Source organism: Aotus nancymaae, unplaced genomic scaffold (assembly GCF_030222135.1).
Source record: "Aotus nancymaae isolate 86718 unplaced genomic scaffold, 86718_ANA_hifiasm-v0.15.2.pri h1tg000043l, whole genome shotgun sequence".
Lineage (NCBI taxonomy): Eukaryota > Metazoa > Chordata > Mammalia > Primates > Aotidae > Aotus > Aotus nancymaae.
This window is the reverse complement of record NW_026988457.1, coordinates 7207381-7225141: the sequence shown is the minus strand read 5'-3', so window position 1 is coordinate 7225141 and position 17761 is coordinate 7207381. Positions and strand designations below refer to the sequence as shown.

The window sequence follows — 17761 nt, the reverse complement described above, 5'->3', positions numbered from 1 at the left end:
TCTCAAAAAAAAAAAATTTTTTTTCTTAATTTTAATATAGAGGTGAGGTTTCACCATATTGCCCAGGCTAGTCTGGAACTCCTCAGTTCAAGTGATCCAACCACCTCAGCCTCCTGAAGTGCTGGAATTACAGGTGTGAGCCGCTGCACCTTAACCCTATTTTTTGGCATGACTAATTAGATGATAGGCAGGCACCTTCCTAGTTATTTCTCCTTTCTGAGAATTTGGAATGAGGTATAAGAATGTCTCCTCTTTGCTGGGCTCTTAAATTCGAAAATTGTTGAAAACAGAAACTAGAATGGCAATGTTTTGTTTCTGTTCAGAAAGGCTAGCAACATACAGAAGGAAGAATTAAACAGCTATACAGAAAGCAGCAGAGAAAGCAAACTTCTTTCCTAATACTGCTACAATTACTGGTTCCTACTCTAAGATTTTTTAAACAAATACATTATTCAGGTTTTACTTAAAAAGCTTGAGAGGCTTTCTGTTACTTGGAGCAAAAAAGCCTCCACTAATATATAACCTAACCTATACAATCGCTACAAGTACTACATAAAAGCAGGGCCATATTCATTATAATATTTTAAGTGTTTAGAAATTTTATTCCATATTTTTTTTCTATTAAAAAAGTAACTTGTTTCCATAAGGTAGAAGGGACAATGACAACTATATACAATGGCAACTAATTCTACAATATAAGAAGGTTCTTTAGGGGCTATAAAATTATGTTGTGCTTTATTTTACTAAATATCTTTCTTAAAAAATAAAATGCCATGGTATATGCTGAGGTAAAGTACTCAGCTGAAAAAAAGAATCTAGTAAAAGATGCAATATAATTTTCATAACTTCAGTGACACTTACAAAGGGGAACAAATAGCTTAAAGATAATGTCATTATTTTTAGTTTTGCCAAGAGCTTACACTATTAAAACAGAAAACGTTACTGATACTGCTTCTTTTTCTCTTTTTTTCTTTTATGCTTTGCATTTCATCTATTAAAGAATAAACTAAGAGAAAAGTGATTATTTCCTTTGGAAGATTTTTTTTTCAAATCCCACATTCATAAATATGTATGGGTTTACACTGAAATCCATTTTCAAAACTTTTAGGAACCAAGATCGGTAATGAAAAAAGACAAGTTTGAGAATAGTAAAGTCATATATGTCAAAAAAAAATACATTTAAGAAATCATAAGAAGGAACATTATACAGCAAAAATAGTCTTGAGAACCAAAGTAAAAGCTCACAGTCTGGGCCAGGCATGGGCTCACGCCTGTACTCTTAGCACTTTGGGAGGCCAAGGTGGATGGATTCCCTGAGTGCAGAAATTCGAGACCAACCTGGGCAACATGGTAAAAGCCCATCTCTACTAAAATGCAAAAAAAATTAGTCATGCGCGGTGGCACATGCCTGTAGTCCCAGCTATTTGGGAGGCTGAAGCATAAGAACTGCTTGAACCTAGGAGGCGGAGGTTGCTGTGACCCAAGATGGTGTCACTGCGCTCCAGCCTAGACAACAGAGCGAGACTCTGTCTCAAAACAAACAAGCAAGGAAGCAAACAAAAACAAAAACAAAAAAACAAACAAAAAAACCCTCACAGTCTAAAACTGTGGCTACACTCAAATATAGAAATGGAAGTTCTTACAGTTTTCACTGTCTAGGAGTAACTTTGAGTAGGAAGAAAAAAGGTATTAGACCCCACCCTGGGTCAAGAGAAATTATGATTACTGTTGAAACACGAAAACATCTGAGGCCATCACACATCTACATATATACGGCTGTGGTACAGTATGAATAAGAAATTTACTTTGTTAATAAATGTTTACTTGTAATATACATTATTAACAATAATCCTAATTTACCTGCTTAAGCTCACTAATAGTCTAAGCTATATAAGACAGATAGTTGTCTATTCTTTTCTTTGAAAATTTCCAGATATAAAAATATCAAACATTTTGCTGCTTAGTTCAGTGTTTTGTTATCACAAGGGCTTCCTTAAGTCCAATCAACATACCACCAGAATTAAACTGAGTTCATTCTTTGTGTTCAACTGTTATACTGAATTCAATTGTATGAATTACAACAGACCAGAATTTTCCTCCAAAAATACTTCATATACAGATGTTAGTTAGCCCTTATTGGCTATTTCCTAGAATACAGACACATAAATTCTTTAGATATTTTCAATATTTTCTGCCTAATAAGCCTAGTTTTTCATCTTTTATACTATTCTGAACCAGCTTTTCCATATTTTTGAAGTAGAAAAGCTGAAGTGTAAAGGAAAGGCCATTTGTTTAATTTTTGTGATTGTTTTCAACCTACTGGTAACAATCTGACATGTTCTGCTAATGGTCAGCCCTGAGCACAAGACCTTTTAATCTGTTGTGCTCTTTACATTTTATTTTATTTATTCATTTTTTTTGAGACAGAGTCTCGCTCTGTCACCAGGCACCAGGCTGGAGTGCAGCGGCGCAACCTCGGCTCACTGCAACCTCTACCTCCCAGATTCAAGCAATTCTCTTGCCTCAGCCTCCCAAGTAGCTGGGACTACAGGCACGCGCCAGCACACCCAGCTAATTTTTTTGTATTTTTAGTAGAGACGGGGTTTCACCATGTTGGCCAGGACAGTCTCGATCTCTTGACCTCGTGATCTGCCCGCCTCGGCCTCCCAAAGTGCTGGGATTACAAGCGTGAGCCACCGTGCCCGGTCTATCAATTCTTTCATACCATACATTTAAAATACTATGCCAATCCTAAAGATCTTACCAAATAGCACTTTCATTCTTAGAATCATATTTCCAATGTATCAAAATAACAGAATTATATTTCTGCATTTCATCATATTAGACAATCTAAGTTTGGTATCTTCCACAAGGGTAATGTGGGTATCTTCAACTGATTCACTAAATTTATCAGATAATATAATAAATAAAGCAAAATCTAAGGACAAGGACACTAATTATTCAATCTATATATAAGTTCAGAAGAATGAGTATAATTATACTACATTATTAGATTAAACCATATGAAATTGCCATTATTTGGTAAAATCAGTTAAGTATCAACAGTTTCATATAGTTCCAACTCAGAGTAGAAATTATAACAGTAGTTAATAACTAAATGTATACATTCTTCAAATAGATTAGCAGCCCTATGAATTATAAACTCAAAGGTAACAGTGATGCCACAAGTGAGATATGCATATAGAGATAGTGACTGCTTCTCTAATTTGAAAAGTTCTCCAAGTCTAGAAAGTTGTTATCCATTCATATAAATGGCCAAGTAAAAAAAGCACTTAAAAAAGCCCCTGACAGTCACTGATATATTATTTCCAAACTCTTTTTTTAAACTTTTTTCATAATAAATCTGTGGAAATTCACTGAGTTATACATGGCATAATCTAGATATCCTGCTCATCTCACTAACTAAGACTCCAGAAAAATAAAAAGGAAGAATTCCTTAAGAAGCCAAATTATAGGCTTATGTTCATAAAAATACTAATTAAGAAATTATATTTCATCTATCTACCAAGTTACTTTTCAACTGCCATGACAAAAGTTAGTTTTCAATTTTTTTTGGCTTTGGCCTCTTATTTCCAAAACATTTTCACCTCTATTATTTCTACTGCACTGCCACTGTCTCAGGTCATCATCTTTAAAACTGATGAATAAAATAATCTTCCTGCTGATATTGCCACATCAGTTTTGTCCTTTAACTCATGTTTCATATTGCTGATTGTAAATCTAACAAAATAGCAAACTGAGCACAACATTTCCCCTATTCAAAATTCTTTAATTTTCATCACCAACTGAAAAAAAAACACCAAAATTATTACCGTTCTATGAATCTTCCACATCTGGCTATATATCATAAAATTTCATTGTATTGTCTTTTACTAAAACATACCTTGCTTTTTCGTGTCTTCTTGCAAAAAAAAAAAAAAAAAATGCTCTATCACAATTTGTAATGCCCTTACTATAGCAAAAACAATTTAATCACTCTTCTTGATTCCAGAGACCAATGTTTATACATTTCGTCAGTTTCCTATTAGAGAATCAATAGCAGCATTCCCCTTTTATACTTTCTTATGTGTATAATTTTGCTATATTTATTCAAATATTCAGAATTGAAGTTATTCTAGGAGGAACAACTGTGCTCCATTAAAGTCTAATAGTAATACTAATATTATAATCATACCTTATTCCATTTCTTTGATCAAATGCTGGTATCATTGAGGCTGGGTGTTCTGACATTAAAGCCACCAATAACTGTAGCACATCATGAATATTTTCATCCTGCATAAATCACCAAAACTGATTTAGTTAAAATTTTACTCTAAAGATTGGCTTAAATAATTAAAAGACCCATAATATGCCCTACCTCATGCATTGTAAGTAGATAGTTCAATATACTCTGAAGTTCATCTTCCTTGACCCCTCGATCCTAATTTTTAAAAAATATTTTATTACATCTAAAATTACAATTTTAATTTTAAAAAGCATCAAAAAATTTTAAAAGAAAATAAGAGTAAGTTTAATGTAGTGATATTTAAATTAAAATCCTCACACATTTCACAATTTATAGACTAGGTTATTTCAAGTTAAGTAAATATTTAGAAAATAATATCAATTTTTAAGTCATTAATACTTGATGACATTCATTATAAAAAGTTAACATATTTTGACCATCTAAGTATTCTTATGACTATTTTCTAATCACTCAACTCTTTCCTTAAAATAATATAAATGCAAGACTATACAGTATCAATTTTTGTGTACTATCTCACAACTTACATTTATTTTCACTTTTTTTATCTTAATATTTAAAAAATCTTACTACAATAAAATAAATTATGTAATTCTTAAACTAGCACATAGACCATTTTCTAGAATAATGGTCAAGTATTATAAGAATGGTTCAATTCTTATTCATATGTTCCTTATCCATTTCTGTCACATCCCTTAACAGAGAAAATTTCAGAGAGCATTTAACCAGAAGTTAAGTTCAATAAAAGTTAATACTAAGATGTGCAGAATTTTGAAAGGAATTTATGAATTAAAGGTAGCTACTACTAGTTTAACAACAGTAATTCTAAACTATGCCAGAAATTCCTTTCCATCTAACACACTGTAATTCTAAATTATATAAAATTATTTTACCTTTAGTATGAGCTGTTTCAGAAAAAGTAGCATAAATGCCCTCAGTGATATAATTTCTTTTTGTGATGGCCGGGGACCATCTAGAACAAAACAGAAAAAAAGTACAAAGAAAAAATACAAGATATTAAACAAGCTTAACGTAATGATGTTGGGATACTATGGCATTCTTGAATAATTATATTTATTGAAATTACAATACTTATTAGTATTAATGCTATAAAATTTCAATAATATCAGAGTATCCAAAAGTTAACTTTCAAATTTTTGGCAATTTCAAATTATTTATTTAATGATATAGGGGGAAAAATAACTTTTAAAAAAGTTATAATAAAACATACATAAATAACTTAATGATTTATTATAAAATGAACACCTATATAAACACTTCTTTAGTCAAGAAATTGAACACTGACAGTAGCCTGACAGGGAAAACCCACCAACCATTGGTATGCTGGTAAATGAATTATCTGCAGAGTGGAGGGATGAGGTCCTGATTTTGAGCATTTACATATTTCCAATTTCTGTCATATTAATAATCCCACCATGACTGATTTCAAGTTCAAGCTGCCAATAGTCTAACAAACAGCTCATAAAATTCCTGAGTATCTAACAATTGGTTGTGGCCCCATCCTGCCCTGCATGCCAGAGCCCTCACCATGCTCCAGACCTTAGCTCTGTGCCACATTCCCCTTCCTGATCACATCCCCACTCCATTCACCCACAGATAGATACTGTCTTAGTAATAATCTCTTTATTCTTTTTTCTATTTCTGCCACCACTTAATAAAATTGGTCAAGTTTTATAACATCTCAGTGCCTTAGGATAGTTTTCTTCTTTACTGTTAGTGTAAGAATAATACTGCTTTGTCATAGGGTGTCTTGTGAGGATTAAATGGATCAACATATGTAAAGGAATTAGGCCAGTACCAGGCCCATTTTTATCATAAGCACTCAAATGTTAGCAGTAATTATTGTATATTGCACAACACAAACAGCATGTTGCAAAGAAACATATACATATTTGTGTGCTTTGTGTATGATATAAATCCAGTTCTGCAAAATAAGATACAAACAGATTTATCTAACAAATATAAAATTGAATGAAAAAACAAATCCCGAAATAATGTTATGTATGTAAAATACAGAATCTAAACAATAAATCAAGAATACATATATAAATAGCAAAAGAGTAAAGCATAGTAAAAAACAATAAGCACCCAAGTAAAGAAAAAAAAAATTACATAAAATTTGAGTTGGGGTTATTTCTATGACAGAGAATAGTAAAGAGATAAGACCACGCACAAGAATATCAGGCTCATTGGTAATGTTCTATTTTTTAAGCTTAGTGATGTTTAAATAAGGTTCACTTTATATTTGTATTTATAATATATTTATATTTCCATTGATATATGTAATTATACCATTTTGTATTCATGATATATTCAAAATAAAGCTTTGAAACACCTATGTGTATGCATGGTAAGCTCATGTTTGTATGAGCAAAGAAGAAAAAGCAGTAGAAGGATATACACGGCTGTTAACATTGGCTACCTGGGAGAGTGTTAAATTTTTATTCATAAACCTTTGTATTATTTCACTTGCTATCATGAACATGTATTACTTGTACTATAATATTTTTAATATATCTCAATGTTTTTACAGTTAACCACACTTAATAACAATTTAAGAGACAAAAGTGTTAAGTCATAGTCAAAGCAAAAATATCCTGCTTCTCAAGGTGAGTGCCTACACATGAATAGTTCTAAGAAAGCTAGTGTAGTGCAAATTATCTTTAGAGTGTCCTTAAAAGAAATCATTCATTTAAAATGGTATTGAAAAATGCTGTCATTTCGAAAACTATACACTTTAAGTCAGAACCTTATATTCCATTACATAACAAAATTCATTTCTAAGTATTAAAATGTTAAAGTAAAATAATAACATAAACGATAAAGAAAAATAACGCTTGTTCCACTTCCCTGCCACTTTCATTTAAAATATATGTACTGGTTCTCATCCCTTCCCTCTCTTTGACGTAGCTGGAGCCAGTGAGGCCTCAGAGGCAAGAAGGGAGCAGACACCCTGGCGATACCCAGGGTCTTACAGAGCCAAAGAGGCAAGTGAGTCTGGAAGGACTTTCAGGGTCAGGGCCAAGGGGACAGTAGAGCTCAGAAGGATGGCCAGTACCAAAGAAACAACTGGCACTGAGGAGACAACAAGGACCATTCAGAGTCTGATCTGAGGGTAGGGTAAGAGATGACTAGCAATGCCAAAGCTGAGAAGGTTATGGTGTGTGTACCAAAATACTGGTTTTATAAAGTACAATAAGAAAATATATTAATATATTGAAGATAATAGGAGCTAGATTTCTCACTATTTAAGAAGAAAGCTGCAAATTTAAAGAGTTTGAGGCTAGGTTGAGTCATGTGGCTTTGGACTGGAATTGAAGGTAGTGCTGTAAACTCACGGTTTTAATATAGATAAATCAGTTGAGATATACCTATACACATAAATATAAACATCATTTCCTAGATCTGTCCACTAAGAGTCCGTAGAAGCAGTGACATTCAAAAAGCAAGAAGCACATCTCACATCCAGATCTTAGTTTCTAAAAACTATATCCACCAAGCAAACCAGGTCTTCTTGGAAAAATGGCTAATTTCAGGGCTGGGATACGGAAAGTATAAGACAAGTCAAAAACATCTTGTTTCAGAAAGTAAGAAAGCATCAAAAAGTTATGGGCATTTATCTTGAAGGCCCAAGAATCCATGTGAAGGGTCCTACTGGCCAAATCTTGAGCATCAAAATAATGATACAACCCAGGAGACAGACAAATCACAGCCCTAGAGCTAAATCCATCAGGCCACTTGTTTTTGTAAGTTTCACTAGAACAAGCCACACCTATTCATTTACATACTGTCTGTGGTTATTTCTGCAATACAATGCCAGAGCTGACTAGGTGCAACAGAGAACTTATGGCTCCCTAAGCCTAAAATATTATCTGGTGTTTCACAAATAAAGTATGCTAACTGTTGATATAACACATTGAATACATGAGTCCATACTGATATAAGAGAAGGATAGATAGATAGATAGATAGATAGAGAGTAGAGTAAAACAAGTTCTTCCCTACAGTAGATATGTTAACTTAATAAAAGTCTTAGAAAACATCATCATTTGTCAGTCATCACAATAAAGATAATTTCTAGCAAGAATCATCAATTAAATAAAACAAGCAGGTGAAACTTTGTTGAAGAACAGGATATTTATATAGTTTAAATGTATTTCTCCACAAAATACTTATTAATTACAAAAGAAAATAAATAATTTTATAATGAAGAAACCTGGAAGATAGTATCTTAATCAAATATTTAAACATAACATCACTTGTAAAAGGACAATCCAACATCATGCATGTCCTTGACAGCATACAAGGAGACAGACACAGTATGACCTCTATGTTATTTCTTGCAAAAATGAAAAACCTGAATCATCATGAACAATCAGAAAATTCAAATTTTAAGGCATTTGAAAAAATAACTGGTCTGTATTCTTCAAAAATGTTCAAGGTTCTGAAAGACAAGAAAATAGTTAAAAAAAAAAAAAAAAAAACATTCTACAAGGAAACTAAGCACAACATATGATCCTCAACAGACTTAGGGCAAGAGATATTTCTTTTTTCCTAGAAAGGACATTATTGGTGTAATTAGTGAAATTTGAATGGGGTCTTTGAATTAGATGATAGTATTGTATCAATGCTAACTTCCTAATATTAATGGGTATCCTCTGGTTATTTAACAAAGTGCCTTTACCTTCCAGGAAATACATAATATTTAGAGATGAGAAGACATAATATCTTAATTGATTCAGAAAAAAATACGTATATGTATCTGTAGGTGTGTTTATATACACATAAAAAGAAAGCATGAGAGAATAGTAAAGCCTAAGTGGTAAGACATAAAATTTTGAGAATCTAGTGAGAGACATACGAGAATTCTTTGCGTAATGTTTACAACATTGTAACTTTTTTGTAAATTAGAAATTAATATTTTAAAATAGAAATTATTATGTGTGAATATATGATTTTTTAGACTAGAGAAAACTTTATCATAATGTAGCATTTAAGAACGAGGTCTCTGAGTCAGATAGGTATGATTCAAATTTGGGTGCTGTTCAGTTTGTACCAACTTTCAGCTTCCTAATCTTTAAAATGAGTATGATGCTAAAACCAAAGTTATATATAGATGCAGTCTTATGTATGTATATGAATATGTCTATCTATAATTACATTATATATATTATTAAACAAATTAACACGTAGAGTGCTTGGCAGGAAAATCCAATAAATTTTAGGAATTACCAACTTAAAAGCAATGGAAGAACAAATAAGACAAATAACAAATTTGAATATAAATAAGTTCTAAAGCCCCATGAACAAAACAAAAAGACATAAAAGCTTATAGAAATATTAACATAGCAAAATGCTATTTTTCCTTATCAAAGGGATTATAAAACTGTAATATTCAATGTTATTGTGAGCATGCTAAAGGAAGTATTCTAACACACTACTGGTAAAACTGTAAAATAATATGATATTCCTGAAAAAAATTTATAATATTTGTCATTAGCCCCTTTCTCAGTAATTTTAAACAAATAAAAGATGGAGGTAAACACAGATATGAATGAGAGAATCCTATTATTTACAGAATCAAAACTTTAGAAACAATGTAAATGGTACAGCCTCTTACATTACTAAATTGAGCTGAGGAAAGAATAAGATAGAAAAATTGAGAAAAATTTCGATTCTATATTTTAAAAGTTTAAATATTTTTATATATGTATGCAATGAGAAACACTGGAAGAAAACATGCCAAAATCATATTAGTAATTATTCTTGGGGTCATAAGCATATTTTTTCTTCTGTATTATTTTATTTTCTATATTTATTGTATAATTTAAAAACTGGCTATATTTTTAAAACAAGAAAGAAAACACAGTGAAGAATTAAATTAGTTTCCACTACAGTCGGAACAAAAGATAAACTTGGAATAAAATATGAAGAAATATAACAATCTAAAAATGTTGAAAGCAACTGATGTACTAGAACACACCTGATATAACCAATATAATTTATCCATTTTTAATATTATGAATGTATCTCCCTAAATAAAAAAAAAGCAGATAGGCTAAAATAAACACTATTGTTGATTTTTACCTGACTTTATTCCAAAATAATTTAATACTGAAAAGCATTAAAGTTCCTTACCACAAACAACTTTCAATATGCCAGTCTGCTACATAAGAAAGAAAACATTTCAGTGACTTCATAGCCATGCACATTGCTCACTGTAACAGTACTCAGAATACAAAATAATCATGGGCAAATGTAAACACAGTGGAAGTGTTGTACATACCTAATCCTTTAGGTGTAATCCCACTACTGTCAGCAGGATTAATAACCCAGTAGTAATATTTTAAGGTGTGCATTAGCTGTAATACCGTTCCTACTCTGCGTATGGTGGTGTAGATGGTAGCAGTTCCAATAAATTCAGCAGACAAATACGTATATAGGGAAAGTTGAACCTAATACAGAATATTAATAGACCATTAAAGTAAATGTAAAATGCTTCATGTGCTTATATTATAAATATACATACAGTTTTAATTTAAATGCAAATTAGTAAAGGCCAAGAAATGACCATTAATTATGAGGATAAAAATAGTAACTTTCTTCTTCAGTATTATTTATTTTTAAAAAATATATAATCTGCAATTAACATTTTCTAATAAACATAATAAAGGTAGTCTAATAGTGGCAATTGATTTTTAAATTATTTAATAATTTATTGAAATTAATCTGATAAAAAGATTAAAATATTTTAAGTCAACTAAAGCTCTTAAACAAAGTACATTTCAGTAGCTTTCAGTGTATAAATTCCTTCATAGCAACAGAACTAACATCAGTCAGCTAAAGCATATCAGAAAAAGCATATATTTTTGTCATATATCCTAAAAGTTCATGTAATTTCAAATTCTCCTTACCTATGGCCATAATATATAGTTGACTTTCACAATCTAACCACGTGTGCATAGAGATGACAAGTCAGACATCGTGCTTAAAAGAGTTCTCAAAATTCAGATTTGGGCTTAGCCAATAATTAATAAGATGAACCATAATAAAAATGAAAACTTAAACATTACCTAACTCAGTGAGATATTTTTAAACTGTAAAAGATAGCTCAAAATCAAAATATCCCTCATTACTGATTTCTACTAGGACTAAATCCTGGTATACAAAATAATAAGAATTTTCTGTTATCTGGAAAAATATTTCTTTCATATATTTATTTTTAAATATTATTTACATGTCATGATACAAATTCTGCCCTCAAAATGAAAGCAATTTTCCAGCAAAATGATCATAGTCATGATAAAATTAGTTATCTGTTCTCTTTCCCTAGTCTTTCAAAAACTGGCATAGCAAATTCTCTTCATTGGTAAGGTATGTATCACATCTAAAGATGTTTGAATGCAGTGTTACACAAAGATTATTTTTTACCTATAGTTTCATTTATTTTACTACTTATAAATATTTTGATCTCCTGATACTGCCTAATACAACTGCAGCAGATTAACTATAATGTAAGCTAAAATGTTCAAATGTTTTCCACTGGTACTTTAGATCCAGCAATTATAATGTACAAAATTACACTAAAACAAACTAATTGGGTATAAAATTCATACCTTTGCAGGTGTATGTATCCAGATGGCTGGGTTAAATAAAATGTGATCACAAAGCTGCTTCAGCAAAGGTGCTCCGTGAGATAAACCATCAAGGTATTTTGCAAAAGATAAAAATTGCTCCAAGACAGCTCTAGTTATATGAACTCTTGAAGACTAAGAAAGCAAACAGAAAGTTTAGCTTGAAATATCCAGAATATCAAATTGTATAACTTCTGACTTAGCATAAGCCCACATAAATTTTTCATATGCTATCCCTAATAAATATGAAATAAACATTTCTATTTTCTTTGCTATTAAAATATAATCTTCTTAAGAGATCTAAACTTTTATCTATTTTTTTGAGTGACATCTTATCTGAAGCCCTTTCTAAGACAATTACAGATAAATAATTCAAGTTAAATAATGCTATTATTAAGTAAAGCTAAAGAAATGAAATTTTATAAATAAGAATAACTTAATTTCATTTTTGTAGAAATTGACAGATGAGAACCTAGACATAGAAATTAAAATAGTGATATTGTTTAAAATAGTATTTAAAGTATGTAAATATATAAAATAATGCTTAAAATATTATTTCCTTTGCCTTCTCTTCTCCATAAATAGTCTATCACTGGATGATATATTATGCTTCCTCAGCTTCATATAGCACCCTATCTATGCTGAGTACTCCAAGAATTTTCAACTGCTATCACCATGTACCTATTACCAATAGTATTTAAACAACAAACTCTCCAAATTGAAACCAAACCTTAAAGCTGCACCATCCCATACAGTAGCCAGAAGCCCCATGTGGCAACTGAACTGTTGAAATGTTGCAATTTAAAGTGAGATGTGTTGGGCCGGTCACGGTTGCTCACACCTGTAGTCCCAGCACTTTGGGAGACCGAGGCGGGCAGATCACAAGGTCGGGAGTTTGACATCAGCCTGGCCAGCACAGTGAAACCCCATCTCTACTAAAAATCCAAAAAATTAGCTGGGCATGGTGGCAGGCATCTGTAATCCCAGCTACTCAGAAAGCTGAGGCAGGAGAATCGCTTGAACCTGGGAGGCGGAGGTTGCAGTGCACCAAGATCGCACCATTGCACTCCAGCCTGGGCTACAGTGCAAAACTCATCTCAAAAAAAGGAAGTTTTAAGTATGAACACACTGGGTTTTTCCAGCTCAGAATTTTTTTTTTAATTGTATTTTCTTACTGAATAGATGTTGAAATGATAAAATTTGGAGGATTATCAAAATAAAATACTAGGCTAAATACATTGTTAAAATTACTATCACCTGTAAATTTTTTACTAAAAAATATTAAATTGCACCTGAGGCTTGAAGTGTATTTTAATTCAACAATGCTATCCTAGAATACAATTTCAGATTAAAACGCTATAATATTAAACATGCTCTTCCTAATAGCTGATAATTCAAACTCAAATGTCAAAAAGTGTATCTTCCTACACAAACCTTGTCTTCCTCATCTAGTGATACTATTTTGTGTCATCTCTATCTTTCCAGTCATAGGGCAAAGAATTACCTACCACTCAACCGTAAAGCACATATCACACAACACATCTTTCTTCCTATTCTTCAATGACTGAAGTCTGAATATCAGTTTAAGACAATCAAAGTTTAAAAAGGATAAATTTGTCTTACCAATTTTACCTGCCATATGATTTAGCTACATTTCTCATGCTCATAATAAGGACAACTCAATAAATTTGACTTAAGTACATCATGAATTTTCACACTTCTACATAAAAGGTCACAAACTAAAATGATTGCAAATAACTAACAACAATGTGTAAATTAGAGTAGGAGACAATAAAGAGTGGTGAGGACCAAAACTAAACCTCTTTGTTGAGTCCCACAAAATATTCCCATATGCCAATTTCACCCATAGTACTCACAGGCTTCCCCTGCTTTCTCCATCTTTCTCCCCTAGTTTGTAACAACCTTGCATACATTTCCTTCACCTTAAAGGTAGAGCTCAAGAATTTCAGTCATTTAGAAAATATACATGTTGATTACTCACTATTAGTCAAATACTCTCCCTGGCACAGTCAAAAGAGCAGCTAACAAAATTGAAGAAAAAACTCTGCCTTACAGAACATATTCTAAGAGATGATAGGTCAGGAACATAGAGTAAATAAAATAAAAAGGTAAACTATGTAACATGTTAGAGGTTACTAAGTTCATGGAAGACTATGGAGCAGATAAAACATTTGTAGAAGGATGGTTAACAGGTTTTACTGAGAAGGGGGCATTTAAATGATTCAAATTATGATAAGGTTAAAATGGTTTAGTATTAATATAATTGTGTGTCTGACAAAAATATCAATGGTGCTTACATAAGCAGTAGCCTACAAAATTCAAACCAAACCTTAGTATATAATTTTCCATAAAAGTTTTATAGATGATAAAAATAATCTAAATAAATAGCTGAGTTAATAAAGGAGGAAAACCAAAACAAATATTTGAGTTAAAAAAGTAAAGACTGGGCAATCATATTTAAAGAAATATCAGTGAAAATAATATAGTACTTTAAATTAAAAATATTTTCTTCATAAAGGAATAAAATTAAAATAAGGGATCAATAGTATTTAAAACTTCAGCCAGCTCCTTCACTAATTATAATTTCACAAAGCTTCTTATACATTCTATTTTTATTCAGTAGTAGTGATTTCAAGAGCATGATCTGACACATTCTACTCTTAGATTTAAAAATCTAAAATATAATACAGTCAGATCATGTTACTAAACATGCTATGCGACCAGACTGTAGCTCATAAAAATTACTCATCATGTGCTTATAAAGATTATTCACCTGTATTATAAAATCAAGCTAACTATTATAAATATATCCACTTGATGAATTCATAATATAGAAACAAGTTTGGAACATGGACCACGTTATTAAAACATATACCAGAAGCATCACAAGGACTCCCATATTACTAATAAAAGAGAGTAAAATAAACTAAAAATGGACTTGTTGTTTTCACATATCAATTAATCCTACTGAGTAGTAGCTTTTCATTCTAAAATTATTCTTTAGAAAATACTTTTCTAAAATTGTATCGTTTTATTGACCTACTCAAAATCCTGCTTTTCTGGATTATAAATAGTAGATAAATGTATAAAATGAACATTCTCTTCAACAGCATGTTACCTTTACCTCTTAGTAGTACTTATTCCCTCTTCCTTGTATTACTGTTAGTAAAAAAAAAAAAAAAAAAAAAAAAATCTTTCTTTCCTAATATGAGAAAGGATATTATTTGATTCATCTTTTATCTTCCTTATCATTACCCTAATTTCTCAGGAAATGTTTAACTAAATTAATGTCAAATTCAAAAATAGTGTTAGAATGGAATAGGTAGAAAAAAACACAAGAGAGCCTAGGAAAAGAAGAAAGATCTCTAATTCTGTTTTTAAATGAGTTTCCTTTGATTAACAGTTTTAAAATATTTTTCTATTTTGGTATTTGTTTTCATTTTCTCAAGTAAAGCTATTTTAAAAAGAGATCTATACTTGGACAATTTATAGTTATAAATCTGTAACCATTAGATGAAAATACAATTTAAATCTCTTAGAAAATGTAAGCTCTGGAATTCGATCTATATATTACTTTTGTGTGGTGACAGGATACATAATTTTTAAGAAGTACTATATGTGACATGACTAACCATATTTGGAAATAATATCTGAGAAGTTACAAAAAACAGTTGCATTATAGCATCTACTCCAGAATTAACTCAACCAAATAGGAGCACTGGAGATTACAAGAAGAAACTTCAATAAAGACAGATTCTTCCAACAATTTAGATTAGCCCATAATGGAACAGGTTATCACAAATATTCATTTTTATTGCAGAAACCATTATACATACACACACACATATACATATAACATGTATGATTATATAATTCAATAAACTGTGTAAAACTATTGTAATTATAGTGGTACATTATAAAGTACTCCATTATCCATTCTGCTCCTCTCAGGACTCTTAGGTTGTGCTCCAAATAGCCTAAGCCAACCATATTAATCATTTGTTGTTGTTTGGTTTCAATTTGGAGCGATAGGGGAGGTGGCAGGCAAGGATTAGTTCAGAGACTCAGTATCAAAGTTTAGGATTCTCATAGCAACAGTTGGTTCAAAGGTAGGCCAGCTGAGACCTAAGCTAACCAATCAAAATAGAGAGAAGAATCTTGCTCAGTAATTGACAGAAAGGAGCTCTCTTTCTTCACCCGGATATGAAGGTCTACAGCACAATTCTCCCTGGCAGTCCTGTGATCTCAAACAGTATCAACTTTTGCATAAAATCAACACTGTAGCTGGTACAGCAGAGATAGGGATAAAACCTGAGTCTCTGATGACATTATTGAGACTCAGATAACCCAGCCCTGAAACACAATTTACTGTTTGCTGCCTTACCAACCTTTTGCTGCCTTTCCAAACCTCCCTGTTCTATTTTCATGCTTGGGATGTTCCCATGCCTACTAGTTTCCAGTGGGTTTGACTAATTGGAGACATTAGCTAGAAATTAAAGGACAGAAAGAAAATGAAGTTGGGTATATATTTTCCAGATTTTACCCCTTCAGTACACTTACACTGTACTCTTTTCTTGAAGACCAAACTCCCATCAGGTACCCTTCTCCTATAGCTACAATAACTTTCTCTTAAGGTTATGTTAAACACTTATTCCCTTCATCTCTTCAAATCTTGCCAGGCTCTCTGCTTACAACTTTTCAAACATCCTTGCATTAAACTCTTATCAATAACCTAGGTTGAGAGTGCCATCTGTTTCCTGCCAAGAATATAACTGATATGCCATCTAACACTAGACTTTCAGATACATTTGTTAGTATATTTTCTTAAGGTTTAAGATACTTTGAATCAAATTTTCTACTAACCACACAAAAAAATATCCTATTGCATACACTGGATAACCTCTAAGTTTTCCAGAATATCGTATTTTGGCAAAACAAAACAAAACACCTTAAAATTTTTGCATAGAACAACAAAATTGTTATTATTTAAAAGGCCTCTCGTTATACTATCTTCCTTAAATATCTTCTATGACAAGAAGATAAAAGCTAAGTGACAGTTAACCAGTAACCTGTTATTAGTTAATAAATTAAAAGTGAAACTTCTATTGCCTATACTATTAATACTAACCTGGCCACTGATTATTTAAAAATAACACAATGTGAGTATTCCTCTGAGAAAGATAAAAAAAGTTACTTTTTCTTGGTAATCAGACAAGCAGGCAAGTACTTTTCATATACTCAATTCAACAACTATTTTCTAAGCCAAATGCTGTTCTAGGTGCCGAAGATATAACAATAAGGGGAGAGAAAAAAACATATATATATATATATATTGCCCCTGCTCTTATGAGGCCTATATTCTAGCAGAAGGAGGCATAAAATTAGTAAAAAATATAAAACATGCCAGAATGGTACTGTAAAAATTTGCAGAGTAGGTAAATAGTGATGGTTATAGAAGGGATACTATTGTATTCAGAATGATCGGAGAATATTTCTAAGATAAGGCATCATATAAGCAAAATCCTGAATGCAGCACAGAATCAAATTCTGTGATTATCTGAAGAAAGAGTGATAGAAACAATGGAGGAAGTAAATGCAAAAGTCCTTGGGTAAATGCTTACCATTTTAGTTCTTAAGTTCCCTTTGCCTAAAACAGAGAAAGCAAGAGGAGTTGTAAGAGATGATGTAAGGCATAAAGCTTGTAACTTCATTATAAGAAGGATGAAGACTTGAGTAAGATTTGACACATTTTAGGACAACTAGTCTAACTGCAAGTGAAATATGGACTGTAGGTAACCAATGGTGAAAGATGATGATGGTTT

The 17761-nt window shown here is 31.6% G+C and overlaps 1 protein-coding gene across 10 annotated transcripts in view; it reads right to left on the bottom strand.

Moving 5' to 3' along the window:
• NBEA (neurobeachin) overlaps positions 1-17761 on the bottom strand; it is a 743003-nt gene that overhangs the window by 552668 nt on the left and 172574 nt on the right. For all 10 annotated transcript variants that reach the window (XM_012465562.2, XM_064361756.1, XM_064361759.1 and 7 more), the window contains exons 12-16: positions 11901-12053; positions 10571-10739; positions 5158-5237; positions 4379-4441; positions 4196-4293 (exon numbers count right to left, since the gene is read on the bottom strand). In XM_012465562.2, coding sequence (XP_012320985.2) covers positions 4196-4293; positions 4379-4441; positions 5158-5237; positions 10571-10739; positions 11901-12053 — 563 coding nt within the window. The remainder of the gene's footprint in view (positions 1-4195; positions 4294-4378; positions 4442-5157; positions 5238-10570; positions 10740-11900; positions 12054-17761) is intronic.